The sequence below is a fragment of the Perca fluviatilis genome, chromosome 8 (assembly GCF_010015445.1).
Source record: "Perca fluviatilis chromosome 8, GENO_Pfluv_1.0, whole genome shotgun sequence".
Lineage (NCBI taxonomy): Eukaryota > Metazoa > Chordata > Actinopteri > Perciformes > Percidae > Perca > Perca fluviatilis.
The window spans coordinates 14761455-14789265 of record NC_053119.1 but is presented as its reverse complement, the minus strand read 5'-3'; the positions used below and the strand labels follow the sequence as shown (position 1 = coordinate 14789265).

The following is a 27811-nucleotide window of genomic DNA, read 5'->3' as shown; positions in this document are numbered from 1 at the left end:
CTAGCTTTAATCTGTCACCATCACCATCAGGATTGTTTCCCATCACCCCCTGCACCGTGTGCTGGCCATGCTGCCAAAGACAACAGGGACTCTAGCCGCCAGGAAACAGGGGTGTTAGCTTAACCCACATGGCACAAGCTGTCTGTTTCTTCTCTTTCGCACCTCTCACTCTCTCTCAGTCTTTTTCCTCTATCTCTCTTTTCATCTCTATTATTCAGCCTTTCCGAAGTATTGACTGACTGGCAATGCATATTATGTCCTTCCATGCTATATCACATGACAATCTCCTGTTGACATCCTTTTCTCAACAGATGGAGAGTTTTTAATGCTCCTCTTCTAAGATTTGAGCTTTCTCCTTTGTTTGAGACGTATTTTTGTGCTAAACAGGCCTGTATTGCTGATAGATGTAGGCACTCAAGCGGTAAAGAGAGATACATTACTCGAACGCTACTCACATGGGTGATATCGTGTCACTGCTTCCCTGAAGATACTGCAGGGAGGATGAGCACCACCGCCAGCATTATCACTGTCGCTCACAAAGTGTGCAAAGACCGCACAGATTTAAACTTGCTCACTTTCTCACTCTCTTTGCCGATTGCCCATCCATCACACACAGCTCTGTATCTGTATTTCTAACCCTGAAGGTGTGAAGGTGCCTCAATTTGTCATCTTAAGTAAACAGAAGTCTGTTTATCAGGGTCTAATCCTCTCTCCAGTTTAAAGCTACGGGGCACTTGAATGGGTGCCACTCTGTCCTGATGCTCCGTAATGAACTCAAGTTTCAAACACCAGATGCCAAAACCGGACAAGGAAAATAAATAAAGTGAAATTACTTTTACATCTTGTATCTGTCTCCCAACATGCCATGCAAATCTGTGTGCGTAGGCATGAATGCATGTATGTTCTCAGAATGTCAGCTTATATAATTTTCTTGGCACTGCATGGACAATATTTGTCCCAAAAGGTGATCTTCTCTCTATCTGTCCAATTCTTCCAACAGGAAGCAGCATGCTTGGTTTCAGTATTTGAGATGTGTGAGTTTGCCACATCAGATCTATTAATTTAGGTTGACATTGTTTATGTTGTCTCTAGACAGGTTGATGTGTGTTATCTGAAATGGGGGTGGAAGGAAAGTAATAATGGAGATGTAGCAATAAGGCCTTAGTGGGGAGGCATTCTTTTCATGAATTCATTAATTTCTTCATTGATTGTTTGGTTAATTAGTAGCTAGATGGCTGTGGAATGTGCAGGAATGCAGTTGATTTTTGGGTAGAGTGTTGCACTACATCCACAACAATTCCAATTAAGGGTAAGGTTACATGAGGTAACAATGCATTCCAATGTAATACAGTGCACCACTTTTCTTGAGGTGGCACAACACACAACCAATATGTGTGTGTAATTATGCTGATTACCACCTGAATCAAAGTAATTCAGTAACAATAAGTTAAGAAAGTAATCACAATGAATATTCTTAGATATCTATAAATAAGTTGATACTTGCAATAGTTTTTAGTTTTAGGCGCATCTTGTTCGATAATTAGCACTTTGTTCTTGATTTTATTCTAACTTGTCTCTTGATATTAAATGTTACCAAAGAAAAAAACATCCACTCTGCAGACTCATAACCGTCAGTTGCATGCTTCCTTCATATGTCCTTTAAAACCTGTGTTTATGATCACATTTGCATGTTTTAAAGAGCGTAGTTACTGTATATGCTCATCACATATAAAGTGCAGGGCTATTGGAAATCAGAGAGTAACCACACCACAAATGTAACTAAATGGACAATTTTTCAATTCCAGTTGGATTTTTGTCAGTTCCAAATGACTGCGATTGAAACATTGTCACATTTGCACATTTCTAATGTTTAAATGTTAGAGTTCCCCACTGAATATAACCAATAAAATGTCCGGTTTCTTCCACAATGATTTCACTTTGTCCCGTGTTCAATTAGTGCACATCGCTCAAGTTCTCCTTGCTTATTAGTGCCAGAAAAGCTAGCAAGCATTCCCATGACTGTTAACTCATACGTCTCACTTTCCATTGAGTGTGAACTAATGATTGTGCTACAGGCCTCTTTAATGCACTGTGAAGTCCCAGACAGGACGTGGCCCATTTTTTACAGGACATGAAGGAGGAGCTGACAGGGTCATCGGCCAATGCTAAAACTATTGGCAAGTATCATTTAGCTAAATAATTAAATTAGTTATCCAGGTCAAAAGAAGACAGAGGATAGAGAGAAACTAAAAAAGGTGTGGCCGAGTGAAAGATAGTAGAATGTGACTGTTTTGTTAGCCTGACCTTTGTTTTGGGCAAACAGATTTAAAGGAGACACAAAAGGGAAGCCAGTGACAGGCAACAGCTGATGTAAGACGCGTAAAGAGAGGGGACATGCCTGTAGGGCTCCATGGTGAAATGACTGAATAGTCACAACAGAATCCTGTGTACATATCCTGCACAAAGTTAGATGAGACACACACTCATGCAGACACACACACACACGCACACACACGCGCACACACACACACACACACACACACACACACACACACACACACACACACACACACACACACACACACACACACACACACACACACACACACACTTATGATTGCTCCTCCCTAGCTTGACTCTTCACTCCCGTCTCTTTCCAGGGTTGCAGAAAAGGACAGAGTGAAAACTGAACAAGACCACTCCACACACCATGAAGAAAGGGGACTCTGATAATCAGAGTCTGAATGAAGTTGGGGCTCTGCACTGCATGTCTGGCAGTAATTATGAGGGCAAAGGGAAGAGAATTAAGGTACCATCCCATCCAGGGGTCCCATTGGTGGTATTGATCTTGTTGGCCACCCTCCCTTTTGGATCAAGCATCATACAAAGTGTCCCCAGGGTTAAACTCAGCCACAGAGGTAAGAACTGAAATAATTGTTGATTTGTCTGTTAATTGTTTTGTTGTTACATATTTACATTTACTTTGATACTTTCGTATTATTACAGTATGTGTCCAGGGCAGTCTTAAAGCTAAATACAATTTCGGGTAATTTGAGGTTTGAGGATATTTTACCTCATGCCAACAACTTTAGTCGGTATGTGCACTGGCACCTAGATGGAGTTATAGTTATAGCTACATGAGATTATGACTCTGTTGACTCATACCTATGAAGCCTTTGAATGTGTTGTCTTTTTCAGCCATTCAGTGTGCATCTTCAAAGGCCATGTCTAGCTTTATCTTTCTCTCTTCCTGTAACATTTTGTCTTCCCTTGTCTCTATTTCTCATGTGGCTTTGTACACACAGCCAAGAGGCAAAGTGAAAAGAGAGATTAGTACACTCAGTTGCACTGTTAAAGTAAATGGTGTTTAAAACAAGACTGTAAAGAGAGATCTAAGACTCACTTGCTGATCCATTTGCCAACCTCATAATTTTCATTTTGTCATGTTTGATGGGCATAAGAATGTTCCCTTCTCACTTTTTCCTTAAACACTAACAAAACCTATAAATCCACTCATTGACATACTGTATCTTTATTTCATAAACTTGCAATCACTTAATAAAATACAGTGTTGTTGCAGTCCAGTCCTATATGTTTAACTCACATGCAGAACATACATTTCATGTGGATGCTCTTGGTTCATAACAGACTGTCGTTCAAACTGTGCACTGCGTTCATGTGTTTAGTTTTGCGTCAGCTGTTTGCTTTGTGCCACCGGGGGAAAGCTGAATTATTGCTCCCTTTAAAACCCATTCTAGACTCCAGTGCAAACTTTACTTCAAAGTCTCCATCCCTCATGCTATGTACTGTATCAGCTACAAGAAACCACGCAAATGAACTTCAGTCTTGCTCCATAAAATTTAATCCCTACTGTGACCTAAAAGTAAACTCCTGTCTTCAGCCTCCAAAAGCTCTCTTCTGGTCAAAGGCTTCCAAAACCTATGGCTGGAAATAGAGACACATGTATGTCTTGAGTGTCCAAAATAAATATATGTAAGTAGCTGAAGGAATAATGATTGCTAGGGACAGTGTTTACTCAGCAGTTAGGCTAGTATTTGGCTCTACAGTTTATCTCATTTAATGTTTGTTCCAAACCAACCAAAATAAATCTGTTCATCATTTTGTATATGATTGAATTTTAATGGGGCCATATATCTGAGACAACTTTGAAACTTTGATACTCTATCAGGGTGTGTCTCTTGGCTTTGACTTTGAGCACGGCTGAGTAAACTTTACTTTTCATTCAAGAGGCGAATCTGCAGTGGTTTCCTGTGGACCTCAGATTAACAACAGTAGAACAATGCCCATTTTTGGCTCTCTCAGTCAGAATGACTGAAGCAAAGAAGAATCTATCAGAAGCAAACCCATCTCCAACCCAGTGTGCACATCGTGCACACATCTTGTCATCATCTCATCAGTGCACACTCTTCAAAAGCAACACAACCCCGTAGCGATCACTCTTCAAACATCGCATCGCCCTCCTTTGAAAAGCACGGCTTCAATGAGTGAAGGGTGAAACGATCAAAGTGAAATCATCCCTGATTGGGTGAACACCTAAAAAACAACTGCCTTCTACTCCAAATTTATAAGCTTTCCTCTAAAAAAAACAAATCTCAAGGGACAAGTTTAAGTTTCATCTAGAGTCACAACATAGACATTAGTGGCCTTCTGCCAAATGGGACGTAAAGTCATCTGGTTTAAATATTTTTAATACGCTGCACATTCATATTGTTGGTATGCCTTTGTTTCTAATGCGTGCCCAAAGGTACTAAGTTACACCACATGCATTCTATCCTTAGTCTTGTGGCCTGTATTACTCAAAAGCTAGTTCATTAGTTACAGTAAGAAGACAATTTTAGGGACAATTCCCTTACATTTAACAGTTGATCCAAACCTAACCTCAATTTAATGAACTAATTTTGGCTGTTTTTGAGCTCATCTTTATTGGTTTCTTTGTTAATAAGTTGTTATCAACAATACTAGCTGTGACGTTAACGCCTACTGCATATTAATAATGGCAGGCTGTGATCATGCAACATGAAAACAGCTGCCTTATTTTTTTCAGCTAGCTTAATGCGGGGTATACAACAATCGATAGGTTCTTCTAATGAATATTGTTCTAATTCATGCTTAAAAGATGTGACTCTTCTTCCAGCCCATATGGGAGATTCATTAACATCATCATTACAGGAATGTATCTTTTCAACTTAATCCTCTTATATTCAACATTCAGACAAACGGCAACGATGCAGCTGTGTAAGGTGGTCTGCACTTCTATAACGGCAGACGTCATAGTATTATAGAGCTTAAATAGTTCATCAGCCAAAACCTGGTGGCAGCAAGCCAACATGGTGATGTCTTACTCAAATAAATGTGTGGATGAGAGTGCCTCAGAGCTCCAGCTGAGGAACTAATCAAGAGCTGTTAAGGGAGATGAGAGCTCTCTCCTCTGGAGAAAGGTGTGGAGAACTATGCTAAGTGACAACAGATAAGCAGGCTGTTTCAGTGGGCTCATAGTGCTACGTGTTTACAGAGCAGCTTAGCATTAGCCAAGGGCTAGCAGGCCTAATCTCTCTCTGTGAGGTTTAGTCTGCTGGGGGCATGATGTATGTATAGGGGTGAGAGATATGAGCATGTGGGGGTGCTTTGTGTGTGAGCTGGTGTATAGGAGGAGGTATTAAGCAGGATTGCGTGGTGTGGAGGGGTCCTAGAAGTTCAAATATTGAGGGTTGGTAACCTCTCCAATCCTTCACACCAAGAGGGTAATCACAATGTCAATCCTTTCAGAGTGACTCCCACAGGACTCCCCCGCATTGAGCCAGTGTTTATTCAAGGCATGTTGCTATACTGGCGCACTGAAAAGAGCCTGGTGATAGAAGAGATTTCCTTAGATCAAGTAGATCAAGGACACAGTACTGAGCTGAGAATGTAGTCAGTGTTCAGCTCCCAGAAATGGACCATGGAAGCTGGGAGACCAAACGATACCAGCACAAACACAGCCTATATACAGTATATTTTAACTCTTTATATACAGTTTATTTAAAGGTGAGATGTCGTGAAAAACTCAAATTGTCAGTGCAGTACACCTGGAGTGCCTACCAACCAACAAACTGTGAAATAATACAATCCAGTGGGCTGCCTAGGTCACAAAACGTCAAATTCAACAAGCCAACCTTAAAGAGACAGGCGCTAAAAAGGAGCGTTTCGGACAAAGGGTGAATACAGGTGTATTGAGACAGACAGTATGAGTAAATGAATGTGTTTTTCTAACATAAAACCATGTAAACATGTTCTAGTAGAACCCCAAAAGTATCAACCTGAAAATGAGTGTGATATTTGTCCTTTACAGTGTTACCACTATAAGTCTTATTGAAGTCAACAGCAAACGATACCATCATCTTATGAGTGAGCAACAGGTATTCCACCTGCTCTTTTCATGATCTAATCTCACGTTGCCCATGACAGGCATACGGTGCCAGCCACAGCTCATGTTTATGAAGATGTTCAGTCACCTGCAAATGAGGTCTAGTCAGGAAAGTACTGGTAGAGAGACAGGTAGTTTTATAATAAATAAACCCCTGCCTCCTTTTAAACAGCTGCTTTTAAACTGAGAGATGTCTTCATGGTTAATGAAGAAGCTATGAAAATACCCTGATAAAGATATCTGATAATGCATCCACTGAAGTAGTGTGCTGTTGGATTTTTCTGCTACTGTATCTCTTCTCTATCAGCATGTAAAGCTAAGGTGTTGAACCACAGAGGATTAGGCAAGTTTCAAGTCAAGCCAAGACACTTTTTTTTTTATAGGAGGAAACCCATTGCTTGTCTTTGGGATATCTATATCAGTGAACTGAAGAGAATAAGTTCAACTTGACAGTGTAATCCTGCTGAAATCATTTTTCCAATGTACTGTAATTCAATTCTAGATGGTGTGTTTTTAAAAGTAAGCTCTATGCATACACTGTACTGCAGGGATTTATTAATCTCTTTGTTTGTCTCTATGTCTGTCTGTCGCTCTCTCTGGGCCAGAACTGCTGCAAGCCGGCAGTGTATCTCTGTTTTTGGGCCCCTCCGATGGCCTCCACTCCCACTCGCTGCTGCTGGATGAGGAGAGAGGTCGTCTTCTGTTGGGAGCCAGAGATCACATCTACCTGCTTGACACTGACAATCTGGCCAGAGCCCCCAGAAAGGTACGCTATGCTGTGAAGAGCACATAATGTGCAAATTATATATATGTATATATATATATATATAGAATGATAAAGAATGATCAAACCTCAGAAAGAAAAACAAGGCCAAGAATGAATTTAGTGCAATAAATAAACAGCAGCTTTGGGGTTTGTAGCTTTTCAGGCTATTTGCTATACTTAAAGTGCTCATATTATGCTTTTTGGCTTTTTCCCTTTCCTTTATGTGTTATATATCTTGTTTGTGCACATTATAGGTTTACAAAGTAAACCCCAAAGTCCATCCAAAAGGGACTTACCATCTTCCAGAGAAAACACAAACTGCTCCAGACAACTCTATTGCAGTCCAGCCTTTATTTCTGTGACAAACGTTCATCACTTGGTAACACACGTTATAATGCTCGCCTAGCTGCTAGCGTGGCATGCCCTCATACTGTGCAACTGACTAGCTAGCAGTGCTTATCTAGTTACTGCGCATGTGCGACTCCCAACAAAGGAACAGGAACAGAATTGAGATGCCTCACTCTGTAGCTAAAACAAAAGCTCAACACACAGGGTGAGAAGAGGAGCTGCAGCAATGTGCAGTACAACAAAAAGATGGTGTTTTTTGAAAATTAAACCACATAAACTTTTTCTGGTACAACCACTAAATACAAGTATGAATCTGAAAATGAATAAAATGAGCACTTTAAGGTTGTTCAGGTAGACTTTGAAGTGTTTACAGCAGTTTCCTCTCTCCGCACCCTGTTACAGGAGGATAGTGCTGTAAGAAATTCAAGTTTGAACAGGAGATGGAGTATCTCCGCCACACACTGTAAAGGTCCCAATCCCCAGGCGCGCAAACTCATGCTTTGAGTCCCTTGAGACACCCTAATAACCTCTGCTATTTGCTGTGAGCAGCTCATTATTATAGAGACAGCCTCTTGACACTTATACCTGTCTTGCCATTAATTGGGGTGATGTAACATATTTTTCCCCTATGTGTTGCTAAGCTGAAATGTACTCAACTGTGTATTGTTTTAGAGAAGAGCTCACCTTTCAGTCAACAGCAGTCTAAAAGTGTCTGTCTGGCGAGGTCAGGGTCATCATGTTATAGGGCACTCACACGTAGTATATACATATTTATGGAGCATGCAGGTCCACCCTTACGCAAATACACAAACACACAAATGCATTTAGAAGGATGCCATATGTTAAAATTTGTAGAAGTGAGTGTGTGTTTATGCAGCTAAGGTTGAACTGCAAGTGATATGACAGTGTTTATTTGATTTTTATCTGGTTGTTTTAATTCTTAGTCTGGCTCTCAAAGTGTTGCCTTTTTGTTACCTCTCTGGTTACTGATACTGATGCCAGAGAGATATGCACCAAAGGTCTAATTCCCTCTGCCCTCTGGGACCAGCCCTTGACAGTGAATTTGATCTAGAAAGGTAATCTTGGTGTTCATCAGTTAATGATGAGGCATACCTCGAAAAATGGACCATCAGGCACTAAAACACGACTAAATATCTTGCAAGCAAACGTTCCAGTTGTTTCTACCTTGATTTTCAGGAGATAGCTGCTATGTCATAATATATTTAATATATTCCCATATGCTGGGGTAAAACTAGACCACTGATCACTTCATAGTCTGAGTTTCAAAACCAGTGTAAATCCTTCACAGGCCCCACTCCATACTCAGTCAAAAGATCACGTTGTAACACTAGTTTTCTGTATGAATTCCTAGGCGGCATGCACTGATTTGGAATCATGAGATGTTTTGATATTTTTGCCTGTGTGTTTGCATGCGTATTCAGGCTCTGTAGACCCATGAATAAGTTTGGCGATAGCTCTCCTTGGTAGGATTTAAGGGAGGTAACACGATAAGCACATAAGCCTGTTATTACACATGTGCGAACATGGCGGAATACATTGCAGGGACAATGGATGTTATACGTCCATTGCTCTCTCGTACCATCACCTGGAGGTGTTAATTATTGTAAAACAGAGATCAGTTGTACAATAATCCCTTAAAATGTTACAGATTAAGTCGAGGAGCGAACATTTTCCAACGCTCATTTAATTTATATCGCAACTTTATAACATAACAGTGGAAAATGTATAGACCAAAGGGAAGAAAAATACAACATGGAATATAACTGAATAAAAACCGGGAAACAGAAATTGAATATTTACAGTAAAAGCTAAATATTGTGTTTCTAAACGGGATTTGATACAGAATAAAGAACTGGGTGCCTGAACTTCTCTGGCAGTTTGTTTCGGAGTTGAGGGGCCCCAATGGCAAATTCCTGGCCTCCTTTTGTTTTTAGCTTTTAAGAGCCACTCTTGGGCTGCACTTAGGCTCATATCTGGTTAGGGGGTCAGGAGCTTACTCAGTAGTACCCTTTAAAGTGATCCATAAAATCTTATATTCTACTCTAAAGTGCACAGGTAGCCAGTGTAGAGATGCTAAAACAGGAGTATTATGCACTCTCCTTCCAGATGTTGTGCCAAGTCTGGCTGCTGCATTCTGAACCTACTGCAGCTAAAATACATTACATTGTTATTTTATTGGCTTAAAGGGTTATAGCGCTTTGCAATAGCAGAGATTGGTGGAGATTTAATGAAAGTGTAAATGGCAGTGTTCAAGTTCTTTGACTGAGTAACAGCTCACGGACGACATTTTGAGATGTAAAATGTTTTCGCTTCTTATTTACCTGTCATTAGATTCACTGGCCTGCTCCTCGGGACCGAGTGGATATGTGCAAACTGGCAGGCAAAAATGCAAATGTAAGTGCTTCCAAAGAAAGTCACTTCCAAAATAAAAGTCACTTCTAAAAAAACCTCATTTAGATTCTAAGTATATCTGTGTGTTGTAATATACAGTATAACTGTTCAATCAGACATCTTATAATTTTTCATCCTTGCTTTTCTGCCCCTGCTTGTCCTAGTTGGAGTGTGCTAACTTTGTCAGGGTCCTCCACAACTACAATCGAACACATGTCTATGCCTGTGGGACAGGATCCTTCCACCCCAACTGTGCTTTCATTGAAATCACTGGCCGCAGAGAGGTAAAGTAGATATGAGCGAGTGAATCTCAGCATAATTTTGACACAAGTTTAGGAGTTGGATTTAAATTAGCAAAAGTTTCACATTATCTCTTTTTTCGTCTCCCAGGATGGCGTGTTCCAACTGCTTTCTAGGACAGTGGAGTCTGGCAGATTGAAATGTCCTTTTGATCCCTCGCAGCCATTCACCTCAGTTCTCACAGGTAATACGACCCATCACACAGCACTCACACAACATGGCAATCCTCTGCCTGCCTTATCTGTTGTGCAACATGTTATTGCTGCACAGCACCATTTACCCAGGGATAAATGATGTTTCTCCTCAAGTTTGCACTCAGTTGTTTGAGTAAATCTGTATTCATATGTCTGTTTTCCCAGCACTTTTCTGCAAATGATTTGCTCAAGAAAGAGGCGTGCAGACAGTTTTCAGTCAGCAACACATCCACTTGGCTGAGCCTTGTAAACACTAGTGCTTTGGAGCCTTATCTGTCTTTCATATGTTTGTTCTTGAAATGTTTCTCAGTCTGTGTTTTTCTATGTAGGTTCACTGAGGTAAGTCTATGTAATGCTAAAAGCTAAACAATAATGCCCGTTTTTTGTTTTTGTGGTGTACATATTACTACTATTTGACCTTTTATGTACAATAATGTTCTGTATGTGCTAATTTTACTATTGCATATTGTAATGTCATGACTGATTGATGTGTCTGTAATTGGTCCAGATCAGTACCTGTATGCGGGCACATCATCAGATTTCCTGGGCAAAGACACAACTTTCACACGCTCCCTTGGCCCTCCACCTGACCAGCACTACATACGCACAGACATGTCTGAAGAATACTGGATCAATGGTACACACATTCTTGCACATATCCACATTAGCACGCTGAGTGCCCTCAAAACCTGTTATTGCTTTTTCTCCAAACTTCCAGCCTCGCTACTGATACAAAGAGTCCCTCTGTACCCTCAGGATGGTTATTGACATTCCAGTGCGGAGGAAACAACCCACTTATTCATTTAGCTGGAACTTTTATATGAATGCCATAGCTGAACAGGGACCACACCTACAGGGGAATTTACAGTGTTCCACAAATGCAGGGTCTTAGTCACACAACCCCATAGCCACGCACACATTTACACACACACACACGCACGCACGCACGCACACACACGCAAGCATGCACATCATCACTGAAGAGGGACTCAACACTCTCTGTATACATCTCAAGTCTCGAGTGTTTTACAGCCACTGATGGGTTGTTGTGTATCAACAGTTGTCACCGGGATCTAAATCCTTACACATGGTCTCCACATTTCACAACCACACAGTCAGAGATGTTTGGAGTAATTATGTCTCTTGCTCTCTCTCTCTAAGTATGTGTATAGAGTGCATGTGTTGGTGCAGGGCAGGCAGAAAGAAAGAGCACATCCCGTCTTGTAGTCTTTCTGTTCCTGCGAGCCTCGTGGAACATCTTTCCAGTGCTGCAGGACTAACAATGACCTTCTGTCAAGTGTGTTAGCAGTCATACATTAAGCTGTTCCAGTTGGGGAATCACCCTAGTGTTTGGCTAGGCTTCTAGAGGTTGAGCTAATGTTGATGTAATGTCACTGCAACACTTAAGCCTGTAGACTATAGTCCCCGCCTGAATCAAGACACAACAACATGCTGTTGATCCCCTCAGGCTTTTTCCTACATCATGTTTTATTGTCCATGTTCTTCTTGTCACACTGTTCAACATTATAAAATAGAAATTACTAATCATTCTTAGTATTTGTTTTTCTGATGTCTTACTGTAAAGGTCAGCCCAGAAACCCTTTGATAGTATTGCTATTAGTAATAGTAACGGCACCACATTAATTTATTATGCATTTGACAATTATAGCTACTAATACTTTGCAGTTTTAAGTTTTAAATACAACCATAGGGTCATCTTATAAAATATGATACATTTTTACATATGATAGATTCCAATGCTATTACTTTTTGACTTGTTTATATTAAACAACAGGTCAAATGATCGTGTGTAACATGTCACTCATAGTGAACCACAGAACATTATCACCCATCTCTGCAGTTCTCCTCAGCTATACAGAATGTTTTATCATCGTTTAGCTCCTTGTTTTAGTTTTGCAGGAACTTTACTGTTTTTGTTCACTCTAAACTACTTTAATCAACCTTATTTCCAGCTGCAGCAGGCAGCTGTTTCCAGCAAAAACATTATGATAAACCCACTGTTTGCTAACTGTCCAGCAACAAAGAGCAGACGAAGTTAGCAACTAGCTGGTGAGCATACATTTTTTAGCAGCTAAAGAGCTAGATTTCCCCCTCGTTATCGGTGGAGATCAGAACAGAGCAAGACGGAGCGTTTATATTGGTCTTACATTTATTTTGTGTCAAGAAATACAACTCCTGAGAAATGTGGCTCTGTGTCTGCTCAAAGTGTAAATGGGCAACGGTTTGCCAACATGTTCAACTTTATAAGGTGGTAATATGTCAATATTGTGTTTACAGCTTGTTCCCCTGCCTCTAAGTGACTACTTTTAATTAAAGGATCTGAATACTGTGTCAAATTCAGAGGACACATGATTAGGGTAGATGTTTAAGGCTGGGTGTTCCAGCTCAAGATGATCTCTATGCCACACTGCTGCCTAATATATACTGCCAGACAGGCTGAAAATCATAGAAAAGTAAACAAAACTGCTTTTAAACTAACCTAAAAATCCTGGCAATCACTTTATTTGTCCATATATCAAACTGTACAGCAGGTTGAGTGTGTGGCCCAAGCTTTAGCTTAGAAAATAGAAGAGGCAATATATCAGACCTTTCTGTAGAAATAAAACAAGATTGTAAATAAACATGTGCTAGGTGTAGTGTTAATGCCACCTCAAGGCTGCAGCGCATGGCAAATCCATTACCTGACTTATTTTAACACTCTCCCCCCTCTCTCTTTTCCTCATCGTGTCTTCAGAGGCCAGGTTTATATCTGCTCATCCCATTGCAGACACCTACAATCCAGATGATGATAAGATATACTTTTTCTTCCGCGAGGTGTCGTGGGAAGGCAACGGCAAGAGCATCCTGTCCCGAGTGGCTCGTGTGTGCAAGGTGAGATATTACACAACAGAAGTGTACTGTAAAAAGTAGGAGCTATACAGAGGAATGGAGGTGAGGGTATGACAGATGGTTGGATAGGTAGGGGAGAAAGAAGGGGTTGGAAGAATGAAAGCCTCAACTACTGCAAGATACTTGTACATGGAATTCAAGATCCAGTTGGTAATGAGAGAAATGATCCTTGGAAGATAGATAGGTGCAACATAGTGGGACTATAGAGAAAGACAGTAGGAGTGCAATACCTCTTACAGAGTGTGAGGGAGTCATAACTCCTACAGTGATTTGATCGGATAAGGATCATTGTGTCGGCCACTACAAGAGTGTTTTATGTACCCCAGAAGGAGGCCTCTCTGATATAGTCTTCTTTTGTTGTCATCTGAAAGAGTATGTCTGGGGCAGTGAATCGTGGTTTTAGCCCCTTTGTGGCCTGCTGACAGGGCAATCTTAGGGCTGCTGCCTACATTGTCGCTGAGATCAATATAGATCTTAGCGCCATCTCATTCTCATTGTTTTTCCCCCAAAGGATATGCATGTATTCTCTATTAAAAGGGTGATAAAGAAAACATAATTTGTGTGTTACCATTACATTGCATGAGACTATGTTAGTTTGGCAGATACCTTTGTCCAACGTGACTTACAGTGAGAGCATTCAGCCTTCACTGGGACCTCTACTGGAACTACAAGTCATCATTCAAAGGTGCATGCTTGAAGCAAAATGCCAAATTTCAAATTCATACTCAAACGGAACCATTTTGGTAATACAAACGTTCTCTCTGTTCAGTTGTTAGATGCTGCAAAACATTTAAGAAGCATATCATGTTTCAGTGCCTATTAAGTTCTATTTGATGGCAGTGCACAGCTGACTGAGGGCCGAATAGATTAATTATTGGGACATTTTGTATACCATACAGTGTGCCATAAGTCATTCCAAATGGGACTAGCCCACACAGCAGTTTACCATTAGAATTCGGAGGCCTATTGCTACATTCTTAGGGAAAAGCTTTCAGTGTATTTATGACTTAAGAGTAAGCTGTAAAGTAGACTGGAAGGAGATTCCTCTGGATTACAGCCCTCTCTTTCTGCCATCTCTGTCTTTTAATCTTTGTATTTTTCCTTGATTATCTGTTTTTTTCCTTGCATGTAAAAGGAGTGAGGGCACTTCACTTCAATCTTCTTTGAAGATTATTACCACTGTGAAACATCCTCATTAAGTGCTTACAATTTTTTTCTGTCTCTTAAACACAAGTGTGTTTTTGTGTTGAACCATAACAATATTTTCTATACCACTAGGTTAGTGCACTGGCCAACTTCAATAGGGAGGATCTCTTTAAGTTTTCTTTGCGTTACAAAGAGGTGCACTTGAATGCTCTTACCATAGTTCAATCAAAGGCCGCTACTTAAAACAGCAATTCATATGCAAAGATAAACCCTGCATTATCAGTCTGCAGCCTCACTTGATTTTAGTACTCTCCTCCAACATGCTGCACTTACATTTGTTTCTCTTCTCCTTTGATGTTTTTCCGCCGTCTCGCTCTGTTTCCTCTCCCTTTTCAATTACTCCTGACTGTCATTATACTAACAAGAAGGTCTCCTTTGTGCTGGTTAAATAAGCAGATTCATACTAGAGGCATGTGCTTCACCTGTTTATTTTCCTAATTAGTGCAGGGAATCGGAGTCAGGCTGCGATGCTGTGTGTTGTCTTTGTGTGTAAGTCCGTTAGATAGATTACAGTCGGATTGTGGATTGTGGTTTTCTTTTGGTCATGTTGGACAGCTACACTATGCTGACTGTGGTTTTGATACACTGTATGTGTCTGTTTCAGAATGATGTGGGTGGGCTGAGAAGTCTGACCAATAAATGGACCACCTTCCTCAAAACCAGGCTTGTGTGTTCTATCCCTGGACCAGATGGAGTGGACACACACTTTGATGAGCTCCGTAAGTGATTGTGAGAATAAAAAGAAAATCTGGGCCAATAAACTGAGTTTTATTTTTGTCAGAATCAACCTTCTGGGTTTACTTTAGAAAGGGACAGCATTTCCATGTATGCCAGCAGTGGCACAGTGGTAGACAAATCTCTTCTGTGCAGATAGAGGTAATAAAAACAAATAACCTTAGTTTTGCTTCCCCTCGCTCTTATAGAGGACATCTTTGTGCTCCCTACCAGAGATGACAAAAACCCCAAAGTGTATGCAGTCTTCACCACCTCCAGGTAAGTTTATTATTCATCACACCACCCATGGTCTCTCCCTTTTCTTTCCTAGCTTTAACCTGGTCTCTTGTTTTCGCCTTCCTCTCAGCTCAATTTTCCGTGGCTCAGCAGTGTGTGTGTACAGCATGGCGGACATAAGGGCCGTGTTTAACGGACCTTACGCCCACAAGGAGGGGCCCGACCACCGATGGGTAGAATACGAGGGGAGGATACCGTATCCCCGTCCTGGAACGGTGCGTTTCCCATAGAGAAAAACCGACAGCTCTTACTTGATAGCTTCGAGCTTAAGATGATTTTAGATGAATAAGATTCTCAACTTTCTTGCTAATTACAGAATAATAAACATGGCCTAATTTAAAAGTGGCTTGATTCAAGGGTGGAATGTTCAAGATGCTGTAGGGTATGCATGCTCACATCTGCACATGATATATGACATAACCTTGGCTTCAATGAGGTTACTCTACATGCTAATCAGATTCTTGTTTAATTTTGTTTAAAAACCGTAATCAAGGGAGGGAAAGGGGCGGATAGAGAATTCAATGTATGCTTCAGGTGTACAGCTGTTTGAGCTATACTATACGCAGAAAGGGAAAGCTGTAGAGACACAGATGTTCCAGATGTGCTTTGTCTCCTGCTTTCCTTAATTTGACCACCAGAGGGAGACATGCACCATTACATTGTTAACCACTAGTCAGTTATCTGAAAAGAAATATGGGAAACACATTCAGGGAGTGAAATCGTCTGTGACTGTGAGACTTTTGCCCAAGATCAAAATTTTTTATTTTGCCCTTTAGTGTCCCAGCAAGACATATGATCCAAGGATCAAGACCACCAAAGACTTCCCAGATGAGGTGGTCAGTTTTATTCGATTCCACCCTCTTATGTATCGCTCTGTCTACCCTCTGACTGGTCGACCCGTGTTCACGCGCGTCCGAGTGGACTACACCCTGACTCAGATCGTGGTGGACAGAGTTTTGACGGAGGATGGACAATATGAGGTCATGTTTCTGGGAACAGGTGAGACTAACACCCCTCCTCTCTGTTGTCTCTTGAAATTCCATATTTGACCAGCAGAGGGCACTAGATCACTATGAGTTGTCCTTGGCCTGAGACAGATTTTGCCGATGCTGTTATGGTCTTGAAGTTAGAACGATGAAAAGATGTAAGGTTGCATTTGGGTCTACTATCCTGCCTTTGCCATCAACCTGCCAGCTGTTATGATCTGGTATAGTGGTCATGCCATTTTACTTGTCTATGCCTATGTGTTCTTGTTTTATGTTTATGTCTTGTATTGGTGTAGCATATATATTGTCTTAAGCCATCAATCTGCTAGGGACTGCAGATGAAAATTAGCCTGCATGGCTAAATCTGGCACATTTACATGTTGGACTCTGTGCTCGTGTTGATTAATGTGCGTTGTCCCTTTTAAATAAAGAAATAAAAAGAACAACAACTATTCTGTCTTTAGGACTTTTGTAGGCCTTAATTTTAACACAGAAATTCTCAAACCACAGCCTGAGAACTAGAGTGTGAGTGAGTGTACGGACCATAAGTGCTCATTTTCATTGGATACAAAAACAACACAGCACTCATACCTGGCTGGTTTACATTATTCACTTCTGATAGAAAAAATCATGTTGTGTGGTTTGCTTGATTTGTCCTAATCAGCCCTCCTGCCGTCTGTCTTACTCTTTGTCGCAGATGCCGGCTCAATTCTGAAGGTGGTGAGCATCACTCAGGAGAATTGGTCAACAGAGGAAGTGGTGCTTGAAGAACTTCAAGTTTTCCAGGTACTGGGCGCAACACAGCCACATGCATAAATACAGATACAGAAGCACACACACTTTGAGTCGCTCTAAGCTTTTTGATAGATGATTTTTGATTCTCGAGCTGTCCTCGGTGGGACAGTTGACTCATCAGACACTGAAATATTCATCATGACATTGTTACAAACTATGCGATACTGATGGAATTTTCTGAGCTATTAATCAACAAACTAATCTAGTTGTTTTTTATTCAAACAGTGCCCCAGCTATGTTTATTTATTGAGGTGTTAAAGCTGGTTATCAGATTCAGATTCAGATTCACTTTATTAGCCATTTGCAGTGTAACCCACATTGGAAAAAATGTGCAAGTAGCTCAAAGTGCAAAGTCAACACATAAGAGGACACAACATAAAAACAGACAAAACAAAGCCACATAAAACCTCAATATTAAGATGCTAAATATTAAAATGCTGTACTATAAAATCCATACATAAATTTAAAGTGCCTAGTTAAAGGTGCTTTGTTCAAAGCAATCACAGCTTGTGGAAAGAAACTGTTTAAATGGCGATCAGTAGAACATTTGGCAGAACGATACCTTCTCCCTGAGGGAAGCATCTCAAAGAAAGCCCCTGCTGGATGGCCTGAGGCAAAGCTCGAGTCAAAAGTCTAGCTTTATATATGAACTCCAGGAGCGGTAAAGCTATGTTTGTTTGTTTTACTTTTTGCAGGTTCCCACTCCCATCCTCAGTATGGAGATGTCTTCTAAACAGGTTCGACCTCATTCTCATCCATGTTATTCCCACACTCTTTCCCGCACTATTTCTCTGCCTTCATTCATGCCACATGTATTCAGCTTTGTGTATATAAGACATACTGCTTTTTATCCCCAAATCATTCATCTATTCAATTTCTCTCTCTCTCTCTCTCTCTCTCTCTCTCTCTCTCTCTCTCTCTCTCTCTTGTAGCGCTCTCACCCCTTTCTGCCTCATTATCTTAGGGTCAGGGGTGTCAGTAGACACTTCAACCCCAATCAATGCTTCCATTAATCTCCAGCAGTGTTTGACCTGTGCGTGTGGCTGTGTGTGCATGCTCCCTAGTGTTTTTTTTTTTAAAGTTCTTTGGAAATTCTGTTAGGGATTCTCGTTAACTTCAGACGAGTCAGAGCAGATCCTCAGTCCAAAAGCAGAGGTGTCAAAAGTATTCACATTCATTACTCAAGTAGAAGCATAGATACTAGGGTTTGAAAAGACTTCTGTAGAAGTTGAAGTATCAGCTCAAGCTTTTTGCTCAAGTAAAAGTGTAAAAGTACTGGTTTCAAAACTACTTAAAGTATAAAAGTAAAAGTAATGTAAGGGGAAAAAAATGACATTAAGGACAAAAGCTTAGCCCGCCCCACAGGGGCCTATAGTGCACTACCCCACCTCCACAAACATTTTTTTTTCTAAAGGCCATAATGACTATAATGTTATATTAAAATCATACGTGCAAACTCAGAAGGGCTGAAAAAGGTGACACATCTCTTCTGTGTTTTTCAGACAACGGCAGCTACAGTCTGGTGTTACAATCCTCTACAGTGAAATATAGACACACTTTTACACCGTTTAGCAGTCAGCATTTCAACCGTGTTTACTCCAACCGCTAGCTAACGCTAGGCTAATGTTACCTGCTGTTGAGTGTACTATTGACTAGCTAACGCTAGGCTAACGTTACCTGCTGTTGAGTGTAGTGTTAACTAGCGTCCCGTGCGGCGATGTTTCGGTTCCCTCTAACGTCCATTTTCGGAGCATCAGAGAGAAGCGCAGGCATTTAAGTGGCACCTAAATAAGGCACCGAAATCCGCGTTGCTATTCGGTCCGGTAGATAACGGTCATTAAGGCACCGGTGCCATATAGGCACCGGGTCTGTGCAGGTGCGATGGATCGCGTACAAACCAATAGGGTGTCGGAATGGTATATGTTTATACTTCTCATCCAACCACAATCAAAATCACTCTATCCGGATGGTGCGATTTATCTGGATAGGTTTTTTTTGTGTGTGTGTGTTTTTTTTTGAACGATGACGAGCCGGAATGAAAACAAGCCAAACTGAAATAGGAGTAATGAGGCTATTTTTAAAATGTAAGGTGTAGAAAGTACAGATAATTGCGTGAAAATGTAAGGAGTAGAAGTAAAAAGTCTGATGTAAAATAATTACTCCAGTAAAGTATAGATATCCAAAATTTCTACTTAAGTAAGGTAACAAAGTATTTGTACTTTGTTACTTGACACCTCTGTCCAAAAGTCCTCACATTGAGAAATCCTTAAATTCTCTGTGGTTTGTTTAATGTGTCTGTTTAAGGTTTTGACATTTTAAATGAGTCTTGTTGTTATAAAGCCTTGACCCCCAGTTATTCTTGTGCTTAAATTAACAGTAGGAACCCTGAGGACTTTTGATATATGAAGAGTATATGTGTAATATTGTTTTAGCACAGACCACACAATGTACAGTTTTATGGACTTGCTTTTCTAACCAAAGGAATTTCCTTTATGGATAATACATTTGAACTTGAAATTGATCTGTATGTTTACCTTCCATAAAGCAGAGTTTGGTGTGTGTTTTACTACAGCAACAGCTCTACGTGGGTTCAAATGAAGGGCTAGCCCAGGTTTCACTCAGTAGATGTCACATGTATGGCCAAGCCTGTGCTGAATGCTGCCTGGCACGAGACCCTTACTGCGCATGGGATGGACACACATGCTCACGATACGTCCCTGCATCGAAGAGGTATGCTAAACTCTTGAAAATTCACTTTGCCGAACATGTAGCATGATAATCAACCTACTTATTTATTTTTTGTTTAGAGTCTGTAGATGCATACATTCACAGTAAAAATGCATCTCAAATCTGTAAATATATCTGCACATTGATAAGGTAGGGAAGAGGATGGAGTGTCTAGAGTTGATTTTTAATTGATTTAAATGTTTTACTCATAATATAATGTGATAATAATGTGATCATAACACATACCAATGATACTAATGACAGCTCATGCAACTTGTCCTCAAATGTTTCCTGAATAGAAATGATGAAGTTACACAGTACTGGCATTATCAACAAGACCACACTCCAACATACAGATCAATAATATGTCAATAATAATTTCAAGTCATAATCATTATATCAGAATGTTTAATTCTTTTTTAAATATTTAAAGGTCCCATGTCAAGAAAATTTCACTTTATGAGTTTTTTTAACATTAATATGCATTCCCCCAGCCTGCCTATGGTCCCCCAATGGCTAGAAATGGCAATAGGTGTAAACCGAGCCCTGGGTATCCTGCTCTGCCTTTGAGAAAATGAAAGCTCATATGGGCATATCCTCATATCTGGAATCTCCTCCTTTGCCCGCCCAGAGACTTTGGCCCACCCATGAGAGAGAGACATCATGGCTTTCAAACGAGCAAAGTGGCAGTTGGTCAAGGCCACACCCCCACCCTCCACCTTGCCCCCCCTCTCTCCTCCTCAATAGCTACAGACACAGAAATGGCACATACTAATGGAAGCTCATTGTGGAACTGGCTCTAGTGGCTGTAATTCTGCACCAAGACTGAATTTCCGGAAAGAGACTTCATACATTATGTCTATAGGTAAAGGTACTTTTATTGTCACATACACATAGCGAAATTCATTCTCTGCATTTAACCCATCCCTCAAGGGAGAAGTGGGCAGCCAATCACAGCGCCCGGGGACTAACTCCAGATCTGAGCCAGTGCCTTGATCTAGTACATGTTTTTGATGGTGAGGGACATGCAAGCTCCACACAGAAAGGCCCGGAAGGACCTGGATTCTAACCCAGAACCTTCTTGCTGTGAGGCCACAGTGCTAACCATTGGGCCACCATGCTGGCTGCTTATAGGTGTTTATAGGTCTATATAAAAGCATCCAAAGAGCACCATGTCATGGGACCTTTAAGGTAACAGGTCATGTCAGTTCATTGCACAGAGTTACTTAGTTGTACACTGCTTAACACCACCCAATATACACTTAGAAACAAGTAGAGTAAACACTGTAAGTTAAATGTTAAAAGAAATTAAATTTTTCACACAAATTTGGATGGGAAATTACAAAATCAAACATATGCATTTGTAACCTGTACACAAACATGCATGCACTCATGCGTACATGTGTAACCACAAAACACACAATACAAATTCAAAATGTACTACTTAAAATGTACTTTTACATTTACTTCCTCCTCAGAGTCAGGGGGGCCTCCGAGTTATTGTAAATTTTTTTTAAACAATTTAAAAAAATGAAAAAGTCTGAATCCAACATATTATTAGCAAATATAAGTCCCCACTGCTTACTGACCTGTAGGTAAGTAGGTAGATAAGGTCACTAAGATCATCCACAGATACAATTAATTCTAAGGATTCAATGTGCCACATGTATGTTTAAGATTAAAACATGATTTATAAAATCATGCCAACAATTATTAGGCTATTTTAATAGCTTTTATTCTATGCACTAAAAAGGTATGTATGAAGGCTTTAGGCCGCCCTACACATTATTGTTGGTCCAATTTAATATGCAAATTAATTATTTACATATTTATTTATGTAGTAGGGGGTCCCTGCTCTGTCTCTCTTAGTTAAGGGGTCCTTGGCTTAAAAAACGTTGAAGACCCCTGCTCTTATGTATGCAGAGCTGGTGCACATTAATGTCATGGTGATTAGAATTTTTGAATTATTATGTTGTGGCATAACATGTTTTACAGCAATAAGCCTGAAAATATGTGGGATTTAAAAAAAAAAAAAAAAACTACTGACCCTTTGTTGCCCTGCTTATCCATGGTGTGTGTGTGTGTGTGTGTGTGCCCTGCTTATCCATGGTGTGTGTGTGTGTATGTGTGTGTGTGTGTGTGTGTGTGTGTGTGTGTGTTTGTTCCCGGGGCTGGTTCTTTATTCTGGGACTGTTAGGCAAAGTTCTTGTCATGTTTTCAGCATTTATTCCATGCCATAGGGTATTAGTCCATGTGAGGCTTTGATTAGAGATGCCGTTCCTCACTGATTATTGCTGCTGTCATTTCACACCTCTACATAGAGTGAAGTCCTGGAGAGGGGAAATGCATGTGTGTGCGTACTGCCTGTGTATCTGTGTTTTTTGTTTGTGTGCTTGCTTGCACGAACCAAGGATCTACAGAATCTAGACCCTACAGTTAGAGGTCACACTACCATATTATTGGCCAGTGGGGAAGCTGTTATGGTTTGTGGAAAAGTGGAGGCCCTGCGTTTGGTCTCCACATCTTTTTGAAAGCTGATATAGTGATAGATATAGTGAGTGTAGGCTACAGATGTCCCATCGCACAAGACTAACAGGAGGTGGAGGAGGTGAAATCAATACAAACTGTAGAAGCCCAAGAGAGCAACACCAAACTAGAGACCAAAGAAACGTTATTTACGTTATTTATTTTCCCAATATGCAAATCTGACATTTGAGAAAACATATCCCAGTTTGAGATGTGTTCTTTTCATTAACTTCTGGCCCAGTTGAAAAGCACAGAAAACAAATTTGAATGATGTTTTGTATGAGAAAATATGGTTATTATTTTACGTAAGCTATTATTTTCAGCTTGTCCAGTGTTACATTCAGTTTGGCTATTTTTGTGTTTGAACCCTGATGGCGGTATTACTGAAGCTAAAGTGCAAATTCCTAAATATAATAATCAATTCTACATTTAACCAAATCAGAGAAAAACACCTTGGTGACATTTCATAATCTAATCTTAATAAAGGGTGTGTTTGTTCTCCAGGCGAGCCAGAAGACAGGACATCAAGCATGGAGACCCTGCCAGTCAGTGCTGGGACACAGAAGAAAGTATGTAGACTTTGTTATCCTAAGTTCAGCCTGTATCTCTCTTTGTAAGGACTGCTGTAAGGACAAGCTGTAAACACACAGCCAGTGATCAAATAAATTAATCACTTAAAAAGTCACTAGAGGATACCTACATGACATACTTTTTTTTAGAACCAGAGAAAAGACCATTGGATCAATAACCATCTTGTTTTCTTTAGGTCTTGTTGGTGGACGGGTGGAGGAGAGGGTCCTCTATGGGGTGCAGAGCAACTCCACCTTCCTCGAGTGTATCCCCAAATCTCAACAAGCTCTGATCCGGTGGTACATACAGAGACATGGATCTGAACGCAGGGAGGAGGTCAGACACCACCCAAACATGAATGATCTCCCCACTTTTTCCTTTCCTTACTTCCCTTTCTTTCTTCACTCTCTGTAAAGTCTGAAGGTTGACCTTTTTCCTTTTCCTACTAGACCTGAGGGGTTACATTTTCTTCATGCCAGCAGGGAAGTTACAGGGCCAAAGAAGGACATTTTTCACTGCAACAATCATTTCTTACATAAGTACTTCAAAGCATCAAACCTGACTTCAACATTACCGGCAATGTGGTCTGAGCCTTGAACCCATCAGCAAATGGTTGTGCCACAAATCACATTGCTGCAGGTCCTGCTTATTTTGGGAAAGATAGAAAACAGTGCTTTGACCTATAGGATACTGTTCACAGTTTGAATACCCAAAAGTCACATCCGTTGTGGAATTATAGGTAATAAGGGAGCAATCCAGGTTCTCATTAGATCCTTAAATAATGTCATTATTGATGGTTATGAGTGTCCAGGGCTTTCTGAAATTTTCTGCAGCTCCTCTGGTTTTGAGGAAGTTGATGAATGACTTAAACCAGACCCACCTGGGGATGGGACATAATCTATTTTATATGAAAAATGGGGGAGAAGAAACATGCAAATTGCATTTGACCCTACATTTAACCTTTTTTTGTTGCATTTTTTGCAAGTATTCATGCTGGAATGCAACTGTGGAACACCGTAGGTTCAAGGGAGACTATGATTGTTTCAGTTGTGTTCTGGACGGGAAAATGGAGTGGTGGATCAGAAAATATAAATATATAAAATACTGACCTACACAAAGCATCACTTAAAACAAACAGAGTATAGACAATGTCCCTTTTAGGGCACATTGGAAGCAGAATTTCCAGCTGTTGTAAAGAAGTTAAAATAAATATCTGTGGTGCAAGTGTATGTTTATTTACAGAACTGTTAAACAAATTTGTACTTTTTCATTTTTGCTGTCATTGCCCAAGACCAAAGTCACTTTAAAACTCAGATCCTGGGAGACAAGGTGGTGGACAGAATGACATATAGGGACAGAGAGTTGAATGTGTTTGTATTTGAGGTGTGGAAAGAAACTCATTGATGAGGACACTTGTCTCCTGAGTGAGACAACAGAGACCTGCTTACTCAGCACCTCAGTGCTCTCCCCTCCCCTATCCAAACATAAAAACCTTCCTCCACCCACTGCGAGTGGCCTTCTTACCACTCAACCTCCTCTACCTCCCCACTTCCTGCTACACTTATTTACTCCCACGACTGGTCCCCTGTCCTCTCTCTTAGGGGTGAATGTAAACACACAGACAGGTGCAGAGGCCACTAAAGACCCAGGAGTTCCTTTATAGACCCGCACAGCAGAAAGCCCTGTGTTTCCCTTGGTGTGTGTTTCTTTATGATCCCCTACAGCAGAAATCATAACAGAGCTCTCCTTAGGGACAGCCATGTGTTTTGGGGTAATGAACACAATGGGGAGTTTTCTGTGTTTGTGTGCCTAGGCATGCAATGATATGTGACCTATTGCACTCTAGACAAAGTGATGAAGCAGTGAATGCCAGAGTTCTTCCTCCCTCAGGACTGTCATGTGATAGACACTGAAGCCAAAAAAGTACAGAATATAATATACAGCAAGGTCAGTGTTTATTATAACGTCAAGAGCTATGGCTGTCGAGCACGTACATACAATTCATTTCTGAATTAATTACTGAAATTTCATCTCACGGTCTTCTCGGCCAATGAAAAGGTAGAGAGAGCCACTACCTGGGTTACAATTATTTTATTTTTACACATTTCATATTGAATGATAAATGAGACAAAGGCTGGGCTTTATAGCTACATTTTTTTACACAGCTTTGTCATAGTGACCAATTGTTACGGCCTCCATTCAAAGAATCAAACCAAGGATCAAAAAGGGATTGGAGGATGCAGCATATAAAAACTAGTGTGCTCTCCATGTGCAACTGTCCCTTCACTTTCTGCCTTCTTATCACCTCCCCCACTCTCCCTGAGAACTGATTGCACTCAGGTGTTTAACAGGCAGAGGGAGAAGGGGGGGAACGAGGGACGGAGAGAGAGAGAGAGAGAGAGAGAGAGAGAGAGAGAGAGAGAGACAGAGAGAGAAAACAAGATACACACAGCAGAGGCTCATGTAACACCAATGTTTATATTTATCATGATAGATTTAAAAAGGTTTTGGTGCTATGTCCTGATAATGACTGAAACCAGATACAACTGTTATGATTCATATATCAAATGTATCATATGTCTTTGGCAGGGCAGCAAGTGGACATTTAAGTAATTACACATGGCTGAAAAATACATTCTTTTTTAAAGAGCTAATAAATTAGCATTTAAGTAACATGTCAGACTATATGGCTTTTAAACTGAATAATAAAAATATGAAATAGTTAGAAATATTTTCTTAATCCTGACTGCTAATGCTTAGATAAGCGTTCTATCTCTATTGCCCTTACAAGCAAAACGTCTTTAGCTATAAAAACAAGTGCTAGTTAGTTTTCACTCCGTTTTGCTTCTTTCTCATGTGGATTAAGCACTTGATTGATTGTTTTTTTGGCTGAACGCTAGCAATGCGGCTGACATTCAAAACAAAGTAAAGGAGTCCAAGTGAACCACACCAAGCTGGAGGTCAAAGAAACACTCTCTGTGTACTTCTCAGGTGATGGAAGAGATTAGCTGTGTGTTTGTGTGTCTTAGTTTCAACTGTGTAGCACGCATTGTTTTTGTTACATTGAAGATATTCAAATAGCTTTCTTGCAATTGGTGCTACGTGACAATTTCCTCATCTTGCTGTTGCTTTTGTTCTTTCCAGTTTTAGCCAATGTTTTCTTCTCACCATCCTTAATAGGTAAAGTAGCATTTACTGGCAGCTGTGTCAGGTACAAAAAAATACTGCAGCCTGATTCCCTGCATTTTACAAACTGAAACTTTATTGGAAAGAATATTAAACCCATATTAAAAAAAAGATAAGATTAATTTATCACACAGCCCTACAAGAGTGGCCCTTTTAGACCAGATGGTTGTGGTGATTTAGGGCTTCCCTCATGAAGGACAAGGTGGTCTTGTGGACAATGTGGTGTTGGAGCAGGTGATTTCTGAAGTGTCTGGCTCATGTCAACCTCTCACTCCCTGCGCTTTTCTTCCCACCCTGTTCACTTCTGTCTGTCATCCCTTGTCCTCCTCTGTCCCTCAACCTCCCTCATCAGTCCCACCTTAATCTCTCCTCACTTTATTCCTGCCTTCACGCTGCTTACTCCGTCTACTTTGTTTGTCGTCTCCACAATTTCCCACAGTCTCTTCCCTTCTGCGTCTCTCTCCACACGTTCTGCCTTCTGATGGGTTTTGATGAAGGCATCCTCGACCAGCTGCTCGCAGCACCTGCAGCCCCCTCCCCAACACTTATTCTCATCATACACTCACACACACGCATGCACTCTCCCTCTTATACCCTTGTAAAAAGTCAGCTATTAAATATTTGAGCTGGAAGAGATTCCTCTGACTTTCTCACAGCATGTTTATTTGTGTATGTTAGTGCTTGTGTGTGTATTCACCTCCTGGAGCCTGGAATGCAGGCCCATTAGAAAATTTGCAATAAGAAAAGCATGGATGACGTTACATTTCATGGTGTTCATTAGAACAAAGCACAACCTTCCTGGAAGCATGGGAAGTTCTTAACCTGACACTTAAACATAGCTTAAAGCTTAAGCACACTTACTTGTGCTTCATTTAACAATTGAAGTGTTTCATTAGGTTAACCTTACTCCACATGCATGCACACTTGTTCCCACATGCACACAAATGTGCATGTACTGTAAGTGTCCCTATGAACACAGAGCTCCATACAATACGCTTAAAAGCTGTATCGCTATTTGTTGGCTTAATCACATGCCCAGTCACACACAGGCACATACGCACACACAGGTACACAAATAAAGACAGACCATCTGGGTGAATTTAAAAGTCTGGCATTGCCATTTAGTCACAGATGCCTTTGATTTTAGATGGCAAAGGGAAACACACAAAAACACATAAATACTGATTGAATTTGCACTTGCATTTGAGGCTTTGCACAAGTAAGATTTATATATATATATATATATATATATATATATCCCATGTGTTTTGTCACAGTCAGTGAGGTGTGTCATGAAACGAAAATGTGATGGGATTCAGACTAGTAAATCTAATGTGGGTAAGGGTCAAGCTCCAAAGAGCCTCTGAGGCCTGGGGGTCTGCCTCTGGCTGGACAACACATCATCAGTGTCAGACCTAGAAACCACCACAGAGCCACACACACACACACA

The 27811-nt window shown here is 40.6% G+C and overlaps 1 protein-coding gene across 2 annotated transcripts in view; it reads left to right on the top strand.

The window, feature by feature from the left end:
* The window catches only part of sema3d (sema domain, immunoglobulin domain (Ig), short basic domain, secreted, (semaphorin) 3D), a 37152-nt gene that overhangs the window by 5865 nt on the left and 3476 nt on the right, over window positions 1-27811 (top strand). Inside the window, exons 2-18 of one of the 2 annotated variants that reach the window (XM_039809864.1) lie at window positions 2661-2918; window positions 7030-7190; window positions 7941-8021; window positions 9891-9953; window positions 10115-10234; window positions 10341-10434; window positions 10953-11081; window positions 13200-13336; window positions 15165-15279; window positions 15484-15553; window positions 15642-15786; window positions 16348-16570; window positions 17255-17343; window positions 18048-18089; window positions 19925-20082; window positions 23110-23174; window positions 23372-23511. In XM_039809864.1, the coding sequence (XP_039665798.1) occupies window positions 2711-2918; window positions 7030-7190; window positions 7941-8021; window positions 9891-9953; window positions 10115-10234; window positions 10341-10434; window positions 10953-11081; window positions 13200-13336; window positions 15165-15279; window positions 15484-15553; window positions 15642-15786; window positions 16348-16570; window positions 17255-17343; window positions 18048-18089; window positions 19925-20082; window positions 23110-23174; window positions 23372-23511 (2040 nt within the window). In that variant the 5' untranslated portion in view covers window positions 2661-2710. The remainder of the gene's footprint in view (window positions 1-2660; window positions 2919-7029; window positions 7191-7940; window positions 8022-9890; window positions 9954-10114; window positions 10235-10340; window positions 10435-10952; window positions 11082-13199; window positions 13337-15164; window positions 15280-15483; window positions 15554-15641; window positions 15787-16347; window positions 16571-17254; window positions 17344-18047; window positions 18090-19924; window positions 20083-23109; window positions 23175-23371; window positions 23512-27811) is intronic. The other variant, XM_039809865.1, reaches the window with a different exon arrangement.